Raw genomic sequence first — 18,789 nt, 5'->3', positions numbered from 1 at the left:
TGGTGTACGCCACTGAACTCGATTACCGATAAGTATCAATTATTTAATATTATTATGCAATGACAAACCAAATACCTTAGTATAGTTATAATAACGTAGGTCGTGGTTAATATCCATAAACAAATCATTTTTAGTTTTTAATTCCGAAACGCACGTGTGTATGTGAAATTTGAATTCACAACGATAAACGGCCATCGAAAATATGAACAAAATGGAAAACATATGTTAAAAAATGTGTAATTATTAACTTAATTAGTTACGTTATTTAAATTTAACATTATTATATATTTTAATTTGTATCAAGTAGAATAAACTTATTCCAAAAAAATTAATGTTTGTGCAGGGTCAATTATATATTAAACTTAATAAAGATTAATAAATTCATCAAATAAATGTATAGATACGTTTAATTTAATTTATAAAACTCGCTGAGATACCTATTGTTGTTTTTAAAAAGTACACCAAACGGCCAGCGCTGTTGAACATCCAATAGCTATTTTAATTTTTCTTAGAAATGTTGTAAAAAATAGTATTTATTATTTTCGTCTTACACGTAAACAAATAAAATAAACACCGTTAACTACCTTCGGTGAGTTTGTCCCTGAGACTTTATTACAATCTGCTGAACATGCAGATTTGAAATATTTAAATTAACCCCAAACAACCCCTGGGTCGATAATAAGTTGTATAATATAATGCTATTAATTGTTACATTATTTAAATAATAATATTATGCGGGAGTGATTTAAATAAATAAACAGTTTCTGACGAACATTTAGACCCCCCCCCCCTAATTAGGCTTGCTGCAAAGTTACACACTGAAATCGAATGGTTTTTAATATAATTTAATAACATATTGTTATGTGTCAGTTACTAGTGCCTTCGTTCACTTTTTCTCACGATTTTTCGTCTTACACTTTGAATAAAAAATATTATGTAAGTACCGGCATTCAGTCATTATATGAGAGATTAATATGCACAAAATATGTTATTTAACGACTTCTTATCTGTTCTGCATCGAATAACCGCAGACGACAAGAACGCGAATCAATGGCGTGAGTTCGTGGGAAGCAGCAGCAGCAGCATGGGGATGATCATATTTAAAGTATAAGGGTAAGGGTGGTGGTGCGCTTAAATCGAACGGTTTTTTTAACATAAAAAATATAATATTATCATTATTGTTACGATGAGTATATGGCCGCGGAGAGAGCAGCGTTAAGCCGGATTCACGGCTACGTCGTGTGTCGCGTCGAGAGAGTTGTGTGGTGACTATAATACAATGGTCATCATAACTGGTAACCAATATGGTTTAAAAGTCAAACTGTGTTCAACACGCTTGGTACATAGGTACACATTGGTTACAACCAGGTTATTGCGCACGATGCATTGAAAAATGAATGCCCAGATCAACACGACGACGCGGCACACAGCGCAGCCACGAATGCGCCCCTAGCCTAAGACGCCGACTGCATCATCGCAGCACCTCCGTTGACGGTCTGCAATGGGTGCGGCGGCACTTCTTCGCGGACGCGGTGGAACACCTTGGTGCCGAACTGCAGCGCCGCGCCCACCGGGAACTTGACGTTCAGCCACACGGAGAACCTCATGTTGTAGTTCAACACCGGCCGGAACACGAAGGCCAGCCAGGCGTTGGTGAGCAGCACGGAGTGCGTGAACACCTGCACGTTGTACATCCACCGGCTGTACCGGGCGACCAGTGGCTGCCGTACCGGTACGCCGCACAGCTCGTGGGTGAACGCCATGAACGCGTCCGTGTCCAGCATGGGCGAGATGGGCTTCATGCCGTCCAGCAGCGCCTCCACCATGTGCTCGAACCGCGGCGGCGGGTTCAACAGCCCCGGCGCATACACGTCCCGCAGGATCAAGGCGCACGTGCCGCGCACCTCCTCCAGGGAGCCGCTGCACAGGTTGTACCTGCGACCGCAACAATAACGCATCGTTAGGCATATGATATATATAACTAAAGGTATATTTATTTGTTTGTTTATCTATTGTGTACCTTTATGATAACGTATATTTTATACGAGTCTATCTTATAATATATAAGAGGCCAAAAGTCGTAAGAAACGATGGTAGAAAGATTAAATTGACATTAAGGTTAAACTCAGACTGAGACTAAACGAATAAGTGACGACTAAGACCTAATTCGCTGTTGAGATAAATTTATAATTACATAATTATATTGCAATGGATGGTGAAAAACAAAACCTTTTTTTTATTAAGGTACAAAAAATAGAAGGGAATCTTCTATTAAAATGTGTAATCTTATTTTGGTAAATATGAGAAAAAAAACTTTTACGAATTTCCAACAGAAATAATTCCCAAATTCTCCTCATTTTGATGAATTTTGCCAAAATTTGAATTTTAAATGCATATAAAAAATGTGAGTTCTAATTCTATGTATTTTTAAAATTTTGTATCAGGTATTAAAGCATCTAATGAGGACTATTAAGTTGAATTGTCAAGCTTTTTTTTTAATAAAAATGTTTTTATCGATAATAATCTAAAAAAAAAATTTTCAAGGCTATAAATAGCTCATAAAAATTTCGAATATGTTACCAAATATGTAAAATTATTAAATTAATATTTTGTGAACATATCAAGTGCCTATACCTAATATTTTTTGAGTTACAACAAAAATATAAAATCGATTTTTTCAAAAATTGGTTTTGTGTAAAAATTACCATTTTGTTAAACTTTTTTTTTTTGTTTTCAAGACCTTTTCAAAAAGTTCTGAGTAGCAAGCACCAACTAGATTCGCTTTTTTTTATCAGAAAAGATGCTGATGTCCAAAATTGGAGCATTTTTACTGACCCAAATGTTGATGACAGACGGACAGAAAAAAAGGGAAAAAAACACATATCATTGAAAATGCAATACGTTTGTTCTTTACTTTCAAAATGTAAAATAGCAAAATTGATAAAATTAAAAATATTTATGCCCTTCAAGAATTTGTTTAACTTGAGAAAGTTCTGGCCGATGTAAAATAAGCTTGTTTATATAGGTTAAATTTCTTCAATCGGACTTTTGAAAGTAGGTACTTAAATTTTTGTCAATCTTATGAATATTTTACGTCAATTAATTGATTTTGAATATTTTGATCTAATGACTAAATTACATGTGCATGTGAATGAGTAATATACATGACAAGAGTGACTGGTGGGGAAGTAACACATACTAATGATCATTAAATACACATCCAAAGACGTGTGTGATCGCCAGGAACGAAAGAATTGCCTAAACACAACTCCTTAAAAATGACACGTTTGCAGGGCCATTAATATGAAAATATAAGAAATTCGTTTGCAAGTTAATTTCGTGGAAAATTCAAACATGTATTCATGTAACTTCAAATGGAAAAAGATTGATACTATTAACTAAAAAAAAAAAATAAATAATTTATGTTCGTGTAAAGCGTTATTGACATGTGAGTGCCAGTGAGAGAAATCTCTGTTGTTTCTTTTACACACAGTCACACCTCACACTAACGATCACTTACTAAATAGTTACTAAACACACATGAAACATTCACACGACCCGCAAATTTTTAGAAAATTGCCTATAGTGAACTTTTAAAAGGCAGTCGCTAATCGAATCCACTTAAATAAAACAGCACAATATACCTACTATTGTTCATAAAATTTGAAAACTACGTAAATAATCAAACACGCAAACATCTGAATTATCAATTGGTAGTTAATATTATAATTTAATATTTCTTTTTTCAATTACATATATAAGTAGTGAATACTTATTCTGAAAATGGCATTAATTATAAATTGTCTAATTGTGTGAATAATAAAATAATAATTGATTTATAGGTTGGTATTTTGTTATACCTATATGGCTGTATTAAATCACACTAAATAATCCTTTTTTTTTAAATGAATTTCCACGACCAGAATTATAATGTAAATACATTGATTTTTTTGAAATTATGTGAAGCGTATAGCGCACGTGTTACATACAAATAAAATCTATACGATTGCACAACACGACGACATTTTAACCACGCCTTACAACAGTATAAAAAAAAGGTTTTTTTGTTAGGGGTGATGAGTTCGTCATATCATTAATATCCCTTAAAATGCATAAACGTCAATAATATTCAATACTACAACCTTTAAGTACTCACCTAACCATTTAAGTTGTATTGAGAACAATTTAGTTTAATAAAATACCATAAAAAGGTAATAAGTATAAAATATAGATTCGTAATAAAAATACTTATACCTATAGGCACCAACTACCTATGTCCTACATAATATTGAATGAATGTATTAATTTTATTCATTAGTGCAATTATGCAGTGCTCATATGTATGACGAATGCAAAATAATTAAAATATGTGCGATACAAACTGCAAAATGATTTTGTTTAGATAAGTGATTCATTTTTTTGTAATTCCTACAAATTAAATTTGTAATTTTAAGTAATAATTCTTATACACGTGTCTTAAAATATTTCTTAGTATAGGTACGTAAGATTAAACATTAAAAAATAGATAAAATAACGATTCTGTTTTCCTTGACACTCGGATAGTACATAATAGATACCTATGTATGACGGCGAAGTCGATAATAATGTAAATATTACTCACTTGTCTTGAATTCCCAACAAGTATCCAATAGTTCGCCAAAAATGCAGAAGGGCCCTTTCATCTTCTTCGGTTCCTACAATGGCCAATTCTTTTTTTTTCAACAACGGTAAGCCCATGAATCCGAATTGAGTTAAAGACATATCTTTTTGAGTTACCCGCAGTCCAAGTCCAGACTTATTCGACACTCGATTCGCAGCACAATGAAGTCCATGTACAATGGCCACAGAAATTTGAGATCTGAATACAATATAATATTTTAAGTAAACTGGTTTGCATATTTGATTGATTACTGGAGAATAAATTTAATGATTGTGATTGTTGAATGTATAAAGGTAGGGATATGTTATAAGTTTGTAAGGTTTTTGATGTACATCATTAGGCACAAGTACGAAGTACATTAGATAACTGTATAGCTGTTAATCAAATATACTTCAGTGTTTGTATGATCAATTTTTACGACTTTACAAGTTTACAACTTAATATATTCTTATCCAGGAACATTAAATCCATCATACTTGTTTATTATTTTAAAAACTTATTTTTACATTTTATTTTTTAAAAATATGAAGTCCGAAATTCTTTCATGCAGTATTTTTGGCTCGTGTTTTAAATAGTTTTGGGCAAATCTAAAATATTTTTCCCCAGAAATTACGAAAAATTGTATAGTAGTGAGTAGTAATTAAGTAAATAGATATAATCACAAAAAACAACAAAGTATATTATAAGACATAAAGAGGCAAAAACATAAATTGAAATTACATGATCGAGAATGGGATTTTGTTTGTTTACATGTATTTTTTTTTATTTCTTATCAGGTAATAGGTATATGGTACATATCAGAGGAAAGTATATTTTATTATAACTGATAAGTTATCTTTTTTTGTGGTTTGTGCAGTATACATTTGTTTTCAGCAGGTTTTACTTATCAAGGTAGAGAAATTAAATTTTTTAGGATTATTCTCATTTACATACCTAATATTTAACTACAATCAAATTTACTCAAAATTTGACCATGCAATTCGTATTTACGCCTTCGTTTAGAAGGTATTTGTTATTTGTTACATCCCGCTGTAACTAGGTAACAATTATAGGCGATTCATTTTAATGGATCACAACCAGACTACAAATACATATTTTATATTTAGATTCTTATTGGAAAATGTATATTTAAATAAATAATTAAATATCTATTTTTGCATACAATTTTTAATCAAATATTTGAAATAATTTGAATAAGTATTTTTTGAAAGTATGGTAATGTCATAATAAGTATGTCGTAATTGGTATTATACATAATATATTAAATATTCACTTACTTTGACTTAGCATTTGTCGCGTCGTATCTATACCACCTCAGCATGTGCCTAATGGTATCAAGATACCTCCTAAAAGCGGTGTAAGGATCTGAAGATTTATTTGTGAACACTAATACATCCAATATTGTTGGGACTGTTAATACCAATATTAATCCAATCAAATTTGAAGCGAACATTGCATAGAAATTGGAATAAAAATACTTTTGTCCCCTGAAAATAAAAAAATAAAAATTTTCAAATTATTTTTCTTACACACATCGTTTTATTATTAAAATACATCAACACACACTTTATTGTTATTTCAATTTTAATATCAGAAGTCCCGTACAAAATATTTTATTTATTTTTATTTTTTGCTTCATACAGGCCATTAAAGGAACCTTACCGTTACTACCATTTCTTCTCAATGACAAATTAATAAAGAACGCATTTGATCATTTCATTCTATAATTTTAAGTATATATATATACCTACTATAGTAAAAAACATAAGTATCCATATATCTTATAAAACAAAAAAGAACCTTTAACCCTCAAAACAGTTGTATAATAAGTTAAGGAATGCCTTAATTATCTACCTTTAAAACTATCTTAGTAGGTAGTTCTAACAAAATATTCTATGAGCTAGGGCAGTGCATGACTTTGTAGATCAATTAACTTACTGTGTTCATAAATCATAATTTATTATTGTGAGATAAAATTCTATTATAATTTACGATCTTTTTAAATGAATTAATCGTTTTAATGAAATGTTACTTTGTATTTTTACACGTGTTTGCATATTTTAGACGACATACATAATTTAAATGTAGATTACCGTTTTTATTGCTTTATTAGGGAAAATATTTTGTTTTTATTTTATATTATTATAATTAGGTTTATAAGCCTTGAACATGAGTATATATAGGTATAAGTGTTTATTATGTCATGTCTTATCTATATATTATGTGCAAAATTTTAAACAAAATTTATATTGGTTCAGATTTTGATTTTTTTGATGTCATTAGACTAGATAATTTAATAGGTTTATTACTGTGAAGGAGGGTATAGTTGGTTAGAACAAGTGTATATTTGTCTAGGATTTGTCACCAATCCGGGAACTAGTGACTCCAGCTGATGCTTGACTTCAGAAAACGTTAGTCACTGAAGCCAAACACCGTGCCACACCAGGCAACTATAAAAATGTTATTTGACTGAAAACAAAAATAAACTTATTTTTTAATGTTTTCCTGATTATTATGTTTTTATTTTAACCAATGTCGAATTCATTATTCTAAAGACTATAATTTTACTTTTATTATATTATATAATATGCTTGAGTTTATTATTAGCATACAAATTTCAAGGACTTTGAAGTCATTATTAAATCCACAATAATGCTACATTTACAAATAATGACATAATCACATGGCGTTGATATATTACATAGATATTGTTAAAATATTACGATGTGTTTGTCATAAAATAGTCATAAATAATGAAGATAATGTAACAGTTAATATTTTCAATGATTTTTTCAAATACATACTACATTAAAATATTAAATCAGTTTAAAGAAAAACCATGTTATTTTCGCGATATTTAATTTTTTTAGTTTCTATTTATAGGTAAAATATTATAAACCAAATACTAGGATTAGTAATTTTAACTATTAATTATTATTGTACCAAAAATCCTATTCGAATAGAATCAATTACTAACCAACTCTAACCATTTTTTATAGCCTGAGTCAGATATAATTTATAATCAAAAAAGCTCAAATTTTGCCACCTTAACCAATTGTTGAACAGACCTAAACAAAAATATCTCGGACACTCGACACATTTTTGCGACCTCAAAACGGCGTTGGGCATAGATTAAATTATCGTTGTATACAGAATTACAGCTGCTTACCTACATAGTATTATATGGATTGGGAAAATGTGACGGAATATCTAAGTGATAAGCACTGACTGCAAACTTATATTGTTATAAAATTATTAATTACTCAGTATAGTTATGAATTATATAAGTATAACTAAGCATAGGCATTACATTTGGCTATTGAAAGATTAAGCACGTCTTATCTTTCTTTTCAGACGATTGAGCACGCTTAAAATATCACACAGAGCTCACCGCCGACCTTAAAAAATCAATACGATTCAGCACGATATTACGAGCAACGTTGCCATATCATTTATTTAATTACGAAAAGTCACAAGTGAAATGTTGAACTAAATCAACTAGTTAATGACAAATATATTCATTACATTTTCTGATACACGATTAGGCAAGTTACCTACTCGATTGGTTTCTATCGTGATTTCAACATACAAGATGCTGTAACTTGGAAGTGTGTAACTGATTACAATTTACGAGTGACATTTACAGACTATATACAAAAACAGTAGTCAGTGACTTAAAGTTAGTTTCATAAGTTATCACCAGTTACCTACTTAATTAATTTTGCTTATTTTTTGGAGAAAATAATGACATTATTAAATATTTGTTTATAGGCTTTAATATAGAATACGCATATATTAGGTATGTAAGTAAAATTTGAAAGTAATATTAACATTGTAATGTATAGTAATGTACCAGTATAGTAAGAACTGAGAGCATATTATTACTATAAGATACGATATAAGATATTATATAAGATATTACTATATCCTTACCTTAGGATAGAAACTCATACACCAATAAAACAAATAAAAAAATGATTGAATTTGTTATATTGGAACAAAAAAATGAATAGCGTGCTCAATATTCGTAATTATACTCAAAATATTTCTACATAAAGATCGCACTGTCAATCGTATTTCACTGTTACATTTTGGTGTTTAAAATGTTTTCCAAAACTATAAGCTGACGATTTTATAAGTCAAGTAAAGTATCAAAATATCTATCTACACATTATTACATTATAGTAATTTTTATCGTTGCTATTATAACTGTTTAAGTATAACTTTTGATTAATGATTTAATGGCACTTGGGTCGATCTAAATGTAGGTTAACACGTAACATCCTAACATATATATTTAGATTATTTATTTAATATTCTGTCATCTGTCCCTATTTGGAACAACAAAACTACGTTAAATCATAACCCTAGGTATCATTTAATTTTTTTATTTGTTGTTGGTGCGTAAGTGTATTTAATATTTTATTCAACAGATCCATTTTTTAAATTTAATTGTTATGATGTTGATAAACAATTAATAAAATAAATTATATAAATGCAATTGTATAATAATATATACATCCTAAAATAGGTAATATTTTATTTTAAATATTAACTCTTTATAATACCCAGTATTCTTTAAAAAATCGGTTTTCTTACAAATTATGAGAGTAAGATATTTATTAGATAAGATAAATCAAGTTATTTAAAAATACAATAATATAACACGTGTTATTATGACTAATAAATTAACTATAGGTAGTAAGCAAGTGTATATCTCAGCGGAGCTTAAACGTCCAAATACTACGATTAATAGTCAATTTGTAAAAATAATAATTCAAAGGTAATCATAGACCACATTTTATTGCTTATGACTTGCAAATAGTACAACTTACAAGTTATAATACATGTATTTAGGGAAATATACAGACTTATACATATATAGTACAAAACGACGACAACCAAGACAATAAATGATTAAAACATCGACAGGGATAATATAAAGTAACCTACCTATCAATTATTATCATAGGTCAAGATGTCGATAGCTGAAAAACAAAAATATTATTATAAAGTAACATGAATTATGATAAATTTTATATTTATACCGACTCGGTCAGTCAGACAATATAGATAAGTAACCTTAGTAACCACTGACTGTCTATATTATAGCGGGAGATAAGACAAAATGCCTTGCTCCGCTAAAATATGACAGTCCGTGAGAAGATATACTTCCTAATTTTAATACAGAACATATTAACGATGAAAAAATAAAAGTGCATTAAAACATCAAAGTCTTTAATAATACAAACATAAATAAGTAAGCAATAAGTTAAGGATGCGAATAAAATATTTTATATACAAAGTGATTTTTTAAACATGCGCATACTCATTTTTCCCTTTAATAATATATTTATTAAAATTCTGATTTTTAGAATTTTTGAATGTAGCTAAAAGCCATATTTTCAAATTCCAGATATTGTTCGTACTACCTAAGGAGTGTCCTGTGATAATACAAACTTCTATTTTTTTTTATATTTTACTTTTAATTCCCCAAAGTACTGGGGAGTACAAATTAGATTCATAGAGCATTTTTAATGCTTTAAAAAGTGATGAGTGATGACAAACGCAAAAAAAATAAAAATAAAAATCACACATTGTAAAATCGATAGATACGTCTACTTAGAATCTAAAATAAGAAAAACAGTATTGGACTTATATTATGTATTTAGTAATAATATCATAATATATACCATGAAAATCATATTTTTTATAAATGTTTATGGTGGTGGTTAATCAATTGCTTGCTTCGTTTTATAATTTTAAGTCTTATTATTTGTATATATGTTTTTTTGTCTTTTAATTTATTATAAAATTAAAGTTTATGATTTTAAAATCGATGATCATTAGTCATTTTCTATTAGATATATTGACGTTAATTTAAACACTTTAACCTGTCGATGATTTATTGTTTTTCAACGTTTCATGTTTTTCGACATTATGAGTAGACATCATATTAAACAACTACCTATAATAAATATCATATATTCATATAGGTCAGAGGTATTCAAACTTTTTCATTCAACGGCACCTTAGTGTTTTCACAATATTTGACGGCTCCCAAAGTTTTGGCGATGTTTTAATCAATGACGACTGTTGACGAATATAACTCGGGCAATAAATGATAATAGCAATGACTTTACTACCTTAAAAATTAAACTTTAAATTTTTATAATCTCTGTAATGATTAAAAATAATACATTTTATATTTCTATATTACATTAATTTTGGTTCCCAGTTCTTTTACGCGGCTCTCTTTGCCTACTACCGCGGTGCACAATTTGAATACCTCTGATATACGGGCAATTAATTATATTTTTATTAATTAATTACACAAGTATTGAAGTATGTATTTTAATTAGATGATTTTACCGCATTTATTCGTGACTAAATAAAATAATTTTGATTAAACGTAGTCAAACTGGCTGACCTCATTATAAATAAAAACAAACATTTTTACTCAATGTTTACATATTTTTTACGATCGTGTGAAATTAATGAATTCAGTGATTTGAATGATGATGGTTTTATTTTCAAGCACCAAAAACTTGAATGAATTCCAATATTCTATTCTATTACATCAGAAACGTTAAAAAAATACCTTATTGTGAAATTTGATTTGCGTTTACGAATATATTATTTCTTATATTGCGATGTAAGTATGGCAAAAACAATTCAAGTGTATTGTATGCATCAATTAACACATTATTAATAGCCGTTACTTATTATAACTCACATAGTCATTACTCGTTATATGCGTTCATAGGGTATTTAGGTACAATAATTGCAATTTTGGTATTGTAACAATAAATAATTAGGAATACTGAAAACTACTTTGTGAGTAAAATATATATCATGCAATTACAACTGCATAACGATGGGTCAAATAATGTTTTCATTAGAGAAGTCTGTATAAAACACAAATGAAACAATAACCAACGAAATTATTTCAAAGTTTAGCTCGTTACAATAATTATTATTTATTACAAATATGCATACGTATATAAAACTTTGGTTAGGTACCTATGAAAAAATATTCTCGACATTTATTGAACGACTTAGCTCGTTTGTCCCAAAAATAGTTTTACTGTTATCTCATGTATTATCAATACAAAGTAGGTATGTAGTCCACGGATATAATAACGACGTTATTGGAAGAATGGATTTTAAAATGTTCGTTTCTTTTTTCGTAACATTGCCTCGTCATTTAAACATAGTAATTAGGTACTAAAAACTCGCCACATCGATAACCCAAATTTGTTGTTTTAGCTGTAAATTTACAGTAGTTAGATGGTTTTACCTGGCGAACAATTGCGCGTCGAACCATTCCGGAACTCCTTTTGGCCGTACGGTGTCGACAGGCACGTTGCTTCCGGCTTCCATGATGGTCTTGAACTTTTCCTTTGCGGCATCGTCAGTTTTCGTCGAATGCGACACTGCGTCAATCGATAACATAACACAATACTATTATTGTATAATACGTATTATACACAGCCGCGGAGAAAAGTTAAGAAAATCGAAAAGAAATAATGATAAATAATTATAATTTCCAAATGTTTTCGTCGAGTCTTACTTGTAAAGTGGATACTTTGGAGTGTGTACGGCGATGACACGGAGGTACAAAAATACCGCTATCTGGTCGCTAGCTTGCTGGACGAACACTGAGCGAATAGTAAAAAAAATGTTAAAAAATTAAAAATATATTGCAGGAAAAATACGATCGAACCTGACGTCCGTCGACTCCGTCGGCGCGAGGCGAGCGAATGACTGCTCGACGTTCACGTCGGTGCGCGCTCACCGTGTGTGTGCAGACAACACCATCCGACCAGGATGGTTCGACGGTAGAAAGTGATGGCCAAACCGGTATTATTATCGTTAACGTGTAGTTACGAGACGACGACCGCCGCCGCCAGGGCCACCTGTCATAGCTGCTGTGGTTGTCGAGTAGAGCTCTAGCACAACACTAGTAGTTGTGCCACCTAATATAGTGGGAACAATAATAATAAAACAATAAAAAGATAGTGATAACGATAATGGGTAGGACGTAGTGATAGTAAAAATATACCGACGAAAAATAAAAATACAACAACAATATAATAATTGACGCCAGCTGTAGCGTGTGCGTTCGTGCGTGTCCCGAAAGGTTTTTTTTCGCCAACACTTCGTCACGTCACATAAAAGCACGCAGGACACGTGAACTCGTCGATATTATAACGATAATATACAAGCAGGACTACCGCGTTTGGCCAGGAAATGTTAGGCGGATACCTATATTTACGTAGGTACATTTCGTAAGTTTTTCAATGTCACTATATATCGAGGTACCTATACAACTATACCGCATACCTAGGTACTTATATCTGCGGATATGTTTATTATTATAATTTACAGTATGATTCAAACCAACATCATCTTCCGATTGCTATAGTAGCATACTAATTATTCAGTAATTTTGCCATCTACATATCCGTTCAATGATTAATGTAATATTATGATACGTTTTTGTGAGACGCAATTGCTTTTCACGTGCCCTTAACCAGTTTTTTAGGAGGCGCATCGACGAAAAGCTTATTCTTTCTGCGCACGTATCGGATTTACAGGCTCACAGGAATACTGCGCAGTTATAGAGCAACTTGTAACAACATATGCATATTAATCTTTTTTTATAAAAACGTAGTATAGTAAAAATATTACACAAAACAGAGAAACAGCTTATTTTTCAAATAACCTTTAGTGTTCTACTATACTGCGGTGCTGAAGCACGCACAACCTCCCCCCTCTGAGGCCCTAGTTTGTACTCACGTCAATATGCACGATGCATGTACTATAGTTATATTTTGTTCGACAGTTAGCAAACAGTTTTCATACGACACACCCATTGGCTATTATAAAAATTTATGATCAAGTAGCCACGCAAAATAATTATTATCAAAATATTTATTAAATAAAATGTCATGGACTCTTACATTTATATGACATTCCAACGTAGCCAAAACAGTAAACAGTTGTAAAAATAAAATAGTTTGAGCCAACTTTTTGATTATAATATTTTAAATTAATTAATAGTCACAATAATATATCGTGAATTTGTAATGTTTTGTTGCGTATATTCTAGTGTAGGTAGGTATAATAGAAAAAAACTCACCGTTGTTAATCTAATGTAGGTACCTATATTCCATGCATTCCTTTAGATTCTAACGTGTTCAATCAATAATAACTGCAAATACATATTGTTTTTAAGTTAACACGTATTAGTATAAGTTCCTACTAAACTTACATAATATGCACATGTCCATTCATTCAAACTATACATATTATTCAGTATTCATAAATTTGTGTTACTATAAATGCTAGCTGATTAGTGGTTCCACGCGACACACTACTATGCAGAAATAGTGAAAGTGAACAAAGACGCAGGTGAAAGTAGTCAAAATCTTTTAATCGGCAACCATATGATATTCTTACAGTTCGGAATAACAGACAAAAATTAACTAATAAATAATAATATATTATAAGCTCATTACAATACTTAATATTATAGTGGCAGGTAAACTTTAAACAATAGGTTTTTAATAAGACCGAATTTAACATTATTCTCTATGAGTTCGAATTTCAATTTTTGACGAATTTCATCAAAAGCACTGAAATAAAAAAATCATATCGTAATGTTAAAATATCCCAACGTTTTCGACTGTAATAGGTATCTTCTATCTAATAACTAATAAGCCTTAATAATGCAACATATTAAGGTTTATCGTAAGTTTTTCTTATAGACATTTAAAAATATTGAAAATAATTAATGAATAGATAAACATGTTTTTGGCTTTAAAATTCAAGTTTTGAATAGACATCTAACATTTAAACAATAAATATCTATTTTAGTTATTTTGTTGACATTCGAAAAATATTAATCGTTGAGATTTACTCCCGAATACTCTTTACCGTTACGTATATTATTATTGAAAAATATTTAGACTACTTTTAAACTATTAATAGTCACGCAGTACCTACTTCAATATTGACTCATTAGTAAATAATAATATATTATAACATTATAAATCAAAATATTATGTTATATTACGCGATGTTTATGACATAAATTAGTTCATCATAAAGAAGGCATTACTAATACAAAAAAAAAAAATATTAAGTATGTTATGTAAAAAAAATATACCTAAATAAAAATAAAAGTTGACACAACGCGAACGTTTAAGTTCAGAATCTTTTTTCGTATGTACATACAATACATTATTAATCATTGAATTCAAATTGAACACATTCGCTAGTAATTGATATCATTGAACTAGGTACTCGATGAGGTACATTTGAAAACAGACGAAGCCTGCAGCATTATAACATTAAATTGATATTACACAATAGATAGTGTTTCGGGGTTTTCAAACTCTTGTAAAAACATTTCAATTTATAAGGAATCTGGATCTAGGCACATGCCTACCTCTGAACGACTTAAGAAGACGTCTTTTGTGCATTATTTCTTTCCCCTCAATAGCCTACGCGCAACATAGTCAAAATGTAATTAACCAAAGTCGTTTTGATTTTCATGATTTTGAGTAATCTTAAAGTAAAATTATTACACACTGCAAACATTTTAGAGAATAATATTTTTGAGGATTCTTGGACTCATAAATTGTTCTTAATTTTGTCTCAAACCAATTTAATGTCCATTTAAATGTACACCGTTTATTTTCTTATTTCTTAAGTCAAGTATAAAGTTAAATAATAATAAAAAAATAAATAAAACCGATGTATCAAATCCTCAAAAATAGTATTCTCTATAATTGTCATAATAAAAACAATTGTACTCCAAAATTTCTCAAAAGTCAGGTTACTCATTATAATTCTATAAGAAATACGATTTTACGTCACTGCGTTATTTTATGTTGCAGAGCGTTGGTTTAAGACTCTAAGAGAAAGAGAGATGAGAGACATAGAGTGTAATCAAATATTTAGCGAGCTGACATCCTCTTAACCTATTATCATGACACATTAACATCACTGCCGTATGTAGTACGTATCTAGTAGGTATGTGCACATTTGCCTACTTATACAAAGAATTTTTTCAGGATTTTAGATTGCTATAGTTTTAAGTGGTACACAGCTAATTGTTAGTAAGCTATTAAACATAAAGATTTGTTTATTTGGTGTGTGTATACTTAGAACTAAAATACTTTCCTCATTTTTTAACACTCAACCCCGAATTTATAAACGAAGGAAATAATTAGGAAGCCAATTATTTATTGTGATCAAGTGATATTTAAAATACATGAATAATTGAACTTTACGGAACTTCCAACTAGACTAGTATTGCATTTGGTACTTACAGGGGAATCTCATCCCCTCTATTTATATCCAATACAATAATACTAAATTCTACATTTTTACATGATAAGTAATTAAAACAAAATTCAATTTTTTATCATAATATTATGCTTTAAGCATGGTTTCACAATAAATTATATTTATAAAGACAAAATTCGCAAGTGTTATAGATACTAAAGAAATAAAAAGTATACATGTTGACGTGAGGATCTCGAAATCTGAGAAGAGGGAGGGAGGAATCTGATTTTTGGAATTTTTGAATATATACTTAAAGATCATATTTTGTATTACTTAAGAAGTGTCCTGTGGTGATACAAATTTTTATTTTTCAAATAGTAACTCTTTTTTTACTGTAATTTATTCAGTGGATAATGTTTAAGAAAATATTGAGGTATTAACTATTTAGTTCAAAATTCAAACTAGAAGTTTTTCACTTCTTATAATTTTATGATGTTAAGGTTAGCATTCCTTGAAAAATAAACTACAAAAATATAAAGTATAATATGTAATATTGGTCATTAGATCTAGTTTTTATTTATTATACCGGTAAAGAACGATTGAGCATAGACTATTTTATGCAACACATATTCACATTGCCTACATTTTGTAATTTATTTTTTGTATTTATTTGTATTTTTTATTAGGTACACAAATGATTATTATGATACCCAACTTTAATGAGCCGCGAGCCCGGTTTTATCGTCAATATTGTTATCGATTAATAATTAATTAGTTCCGGAGCAATAAATATTAGTTATATCTGTAATATATACTAACCGTTATAGATTCGTTTTAAGGTGTAAACATTTAGTACTGGGGAAAAATATAAGATACCCTATCAAGATTAATATTAAATAACAATTTCCTATAGAATTAATTCAGTTTATGTATCGTTCGAACATCCATGTCCTACAGTCGTGTCAAAGAGTGCGTTAAATTTTTTTTAATATTATTTATGACATTTTTAATTCGTAAAATATTTTGAACTATTTAAAATTTGAATTATTTAAATAAATATTTTTTGTGTAGTATAATTCAAAATTTAAAATGGTACCTAACATCGAAGTGTTTTTATGCTCAATCGTGTTGTTTTACTTTTGTACAAATCTGTTCAATCGTGTCTTATAAATGTTTTCTAAACAAGAATTCCATAACTATCTTAAAATTAAAAAAGTATTTTGTATTTTCAACACCAATATTTTGCATAAATTGTACTTTGTATTTGAAATACATGAAGTGATGTATTTATATTTTATTCCATCCTTTTCCATAAGTTTGCTAATATAATAATGCTTAGATATAGTATAATTTACCACCTTATGCCCTTGTTACCTACAACTTATGCGTATTATTATTATTATTTATTTAATATTGTTATAATAGTTAATATAATAAAAACTAATTAAATAATACTTAACAACTATTATAGCAAATTACATAAATAACTAATTAAACACCTACATTAAATTACATATTATATTCACAAAAAATAACAGTATAATAATATTAAAATTGTTTAATTATATACTAACTTGATATTTCTTTCAAGAATTCTTTTTTCGATGTTAGGACAATTCGTTTATAATATTTAGGTTTATATTAAAAATTGAATATGAATATAATTTTATAGATTTAAGTTGAATAATTTTAAAGTATAATTAATTCAATGTTTCAAAAGTCTTTGAATATGAAAATGTGCGTTGTTTATAATTTACTGTAAGTTTAATTTTACAGAAATATTTTAGTTCATTTTTTTGTACAAACTGCTCAATCGTCTACTCTGTGATCACTATATAGTTCATTGGCATTGGTCCAAAAAACCTTTGTATAAATTTAGATTACTTAGACCCGGCATGCTGAACATAAATAAAAAAAAGTATAAACCGGGCATAAGGATTGGTTTTATTCTTGCTATTGTATATAGTATCAACGTATCATACTATTTTATATGACAACATTGATAAATCAATACATTCAAACAAACACTTTAAGAGGGAATCGGTGGATGGTATAAGAAGTTTTTCGAGTTTGGACATCACAGAAAATAAATATCGGCAAAAACATTTAAAATGTAATGCGAGATTCCTCATAAGTTGATATAATATCAGTTGATTTTATTTGTAAGGATGTTAAGTTCAAATTTTGACAATATCTATTAAAACCTCGAAAATGTACAAATTATTTTGTAGTTGACAATGCATAAAATGTTCAATTTTTAGACCTAAAGATTATATAGTTCCTACTGTAACGAAAAAATCTAAAAATATAAATAACACAGTTTTATTTTATAGATATTTTAACTTAAGTTCAAATTTTAACGAAATTAGGTAGGTATTTAAATGAAGTATTGTACCTAATTTAAAAATATTATTCGTGATTCGTTGTTATTTGAAATTTTGTATGTATATTATAGGTATGCAAGTGCAATTTTCTGGCAAAAATAAATTCTCTCTACTGTATTATTAATGTCTAATAGTAAAATAAATTACTTTAATAGGTAACAATATTATTATAGAGACGCATAAAATATACTTTGTAATATTATATAGGCTGGCAGAACGTCTTCGCTCAGAATTGGTTTTCGTATACAATGATTTTATACACTTGAATTCAAATTCAATCCATTTGTTTCAGCCGACCCATTTAGATACTGTTTTGTACAGAAAAATGACTTCCTAGGTTTTTTTACATTTGACCCTCATAATACTAACCAGGACCATATATTATCTTATGAGTTGAAGATTGATATGCATTTTTACTGCTTCAAAATACGATGGAGGAAAAAAAAC

The 18,789-nt window shown here is 29.1% G+C and overlaps 1 protein-coding gene across 4 annotated transcripts; it reads right to left on the bottom strand.

Moving 5' to 3' along the window:
* Positions 1 to 730: 730 nt before the first annotated feature.
* Positions 731 to 17,698, bottom strand: LOC111030339. Of its 4 annotated transcripts, none has more exons than XM_022309779.1 (7): positions 13,806 to 13,939; positions 12,387 to 12,639; positions 12,234 to 12,321; positions 11,961 to 12,124; positions 5,938 to 6,147; positions 4,622 to 4,858; positions 731 to 1,935 (listed from the first exon to the last, which is right to left on the bottom strand). In XM_022309779.1, the coding sequence occupies exons 4-7, from the start codon at positions 12,113 to 12,115 to the stop codon at positions 1,455 to 1,457; spliced, it is 1,083 nt and encodes a 360-aa protein (XP_022165471.1). In that variant the 5' UTR covers positions 12,116 to 12,124; positions 12,234 to 12,321; positions 12,387 to 12,639; positions 13,806 to 13,939; the 3' UTR covers positions 731 to 1,454. The 4 variants fall into 4 exon arrangements, with proteins under 4 accessions (XP_022165471.1, XP_022165472.1, XP_022165470.1 ...); XM_022309780.1 differs by having other exon boundaries at positions 11,961 to 12,096; positions 13,806 to 13,933; XM_022309778.1 differs by lacking the exon at positions 13,806 to 13,939 and adding an exon at positions 17,533 to 17,698 and having other exon boundaries at positions 12,234 to 12,639.
* Between the last annotated feature and the right edge of the window lie 1,091 nt (positions 17,699 to 18,789).

This window comes from Myzus persicae, unplaced genomic scaffold (genome assembly GCF_001856785.1).
Source record: "Myzus persicae strain clone G006 unplaced genomic scaffold, MPER_G0061.0, whole genome shotgun sequence".
NCBI lineage: Eukaryota > Metazoa > Arthropoda > Insecta > Hemiptera > Aphididae > Myzus > Myzus persicae.
The sequence above is the reverse complement of the archived record's forward strand: the minus strand, read 5'-3'. Positions and strand labels throughout refer to the sequence as shown.